This window comes from Plectropomus leopardus, unplaced genomic scaffold, assembly GCF_008729295.1.
Source record: "Plectropomus leopardus isolate mb unplaced genomic scaffold, YSFRI_Pleo_2.0 unplaced_scaffold23423, whole genome shotgun sequence".
NCBI classification, from domain to species: domain Eukaryota; kingdom Metazoa; phylum Chordata; class Actinopteri; order Perciformes; family Serranidae; genus Plectropomus; species Plectropomus leopardus.
Window position 1 is genome coordinate 1 of NW_024625407.1, and position 2,416 is coordinate 2,416.

At 38.9% G+C, this 2,416-nt stretch overlaps 1 protein-coding gene across 1 annotated transcript; it reads left to right on the forward strand.

Annotated features, from left to right (window-relative positions):
• Window positions 1-534: 534 nt before the first annotated feature.
• LOC121966187 (SLA class II histocompatibility antigen, DQ haplotype D beta chain-like) lies at window positions 535-2,328 on the forward strand (the record flags this gene model as incomplete). Its single annotated transcript, XM_042516296.1, has 2 exons — window positions 535-841; window positions 1,727-2,328. Coding segments are annotated over 2 exons (612 nt in total), but the record flags the coding sequence as incomplete, so codon positions are not given.
• Window positions 2,329-2,416: the final 88 nt, after the last annotated feature.

Here is a 2,416-nt window from a genome sequence, read left to right on the forward strand (position 1 = left end):
ATTTTATTCCGCTCATGTCAATCCACAACAGAGATTAAAAACAACTCCAACAAACATTACATGATGAAAGAGCAAGGAGAAGGATGTTACCTGCCAAAGAAATCAATGGTCTGTCAGTTACTTACATAACAAAAACAAACAAACAAAAAAACAACTTACAATCAACTCGAAATTAAAAAAAAAACAAACAAATAAAAACATAGAAAAGAAATGACAGATATATTAATAAATCACCGTCAACAGAGGGACAGTTTCTCCCCGTCTGTTTCATATAATCAAACCAATAATCTTACCCATTTTCACTCAGTTTTTAAACCAAAAAATATCATGGCAACACTTTAAATATTTTTTCTGTGCGGTGTCCCTAATAATAACTAATTGTTTCCAGTACCAACATGTTTTTTCTGCTGATCGGTTTAAAAAAAATGAGTCGCAGCGTTTGAGCACGTGAACATACCACATAATAAATACTAATGGACTTTCTGTATCTGCACATTAAAAAACATCATTATTCAGAAACGAGAGTAAATCTTGTGCCCTCTCCTCTCAGACTGTGCCGCTGGTGGAAGCGGATACTTCGTGAACGCAGACTTCTGGTGTGCCTGGTACTCTGCGGAGCCGGAGCAGGTGGAGTATCTGGTCGACTGGTATTTCAACGAAGAGTTCACGATGCAGTACAACAGCACCGTCGGGAAGTGGACGGGCTTCACCCCGGCTGGGCTCAGCACCGCAGCCATGTTTAATGCAGACGAGCGCAACATCCAGCGAAGGATGCTGGAGAGGGAGTTCATATGTGTCAACCGCATCGATTTGGTGCAAATCACAGTGGAGGAGAACATGGGTGAGTGAAACCTAAGCAAACTGGGTTGAATGACCCAAAAAATTAGCACAATATTTGCAAAAAGATACTCAACAAAGTACTGTACGTAAATACACACAACAACGCAGACATGAAACAATTAAATTAATTTAAAAAAAAAAATGGATGCAATAAATAGGTATAAACACTAAGATAAGAAACAATTTAAAAACAATAACTAAAAACAAAGACTCACAACTAAGAAATTACCCAAAAATTAAGCTGAAACAAGAAAAGTAAGAAATCAAACAAACCACATTTCCCAAGTTGTTTTTTTTTTTTTGAGAATTTAATAATTTTCTTAATTGTTTTTTGCAGGACATTTCCCTTCCCTCCCTTTTCTTAAGAAACGGAACAAATTTGGTCAGGTTTCAAAGGTTTAAATGTGTGTGAAAGGCATCTGAACACAGTGCAAGAAAACTTATGTCAATACCTTTTTTCAAAGGGTTAAATCACTGACAAACAGAACTGCAAAAACATCTTTTTTTTGGTTTAAGAGAAAATCCGTGACTTGAGCACAGCATGTCAGACTCTGTGTTAGCTGTCAGATAACCTTTGTGAGCACAGGTACATCACTGGACCAGTTATAGCGTTTTTATACCAAACCTGGCAACTTTACCAGAATATAAAGTGCATTTCCATCCAACTAGTTTTATGAATATTTTTAATTTGCCAAAAAAAAATTAACCTCTGTGGAAACCAAAAATTTGAATAATAATCTCAAAAAAGCTCTTAAACTCAGCGGAGATGGAAAAGGAAATATACTGATAAATGGTAAATCCTCAAAATAAACACGTAGACACGTATTGTTGCCTCAGAAGACGGACGTGCCATCCTTCATTAAAACTCTTCACCTTCTGATTTCAGCTGAACCCAGCGTCACTCTCTCAGAGATCACCTCCTCCAGTCACGACACCATGCTGGCGTGCAGCGTGTACGATTTCTACCCCAAAAATATCAGGGTGACGTGGCACCGCAACGGACAGGAAGTGACCTCAGGCGTGACCATAAGCGAGGTGATGACGAACGGAGACTGGACCTATCAGGTTCACTCTTACCTGGAGCAGCCAGCTGGCCGACAGCACGGGGTCACCTGTATGGTGGAGCACGAGAGCCTCAGAGAGCCCAAGATTTATGACTGGGGTGAGACACATGATGGATCTTATTTATGATCAAAAATGTATTCATCTTACAAATTTTGCGCGCCTTGGAGCATTATATCCCCCCAAGATAGCACGATATTCCAAGAAAAACTCTGAGAAGTCAGAGAAAATTTGTTCATATATTGTTTCTTGCATGAGGCTTGATGTTGGTGCTGATGGATGCCACAGGTTATTTAGTTTAACACAATATCTGTGTCTTCTCTGTAACTTTGTAAACATGTAATGGTTAATCATTGACCCTTTCATGGGCCCCCTCTAGGCCTGAGGGTCCTCAGTGCCCTTTAACCCCCGTCACCAAAACCTGAGGCGCCGTAGTAGTAATAATAATAATAATAATAATGATAATAACAACAACAACAACAACAACAACAACAACAACAACAATACTAATAAT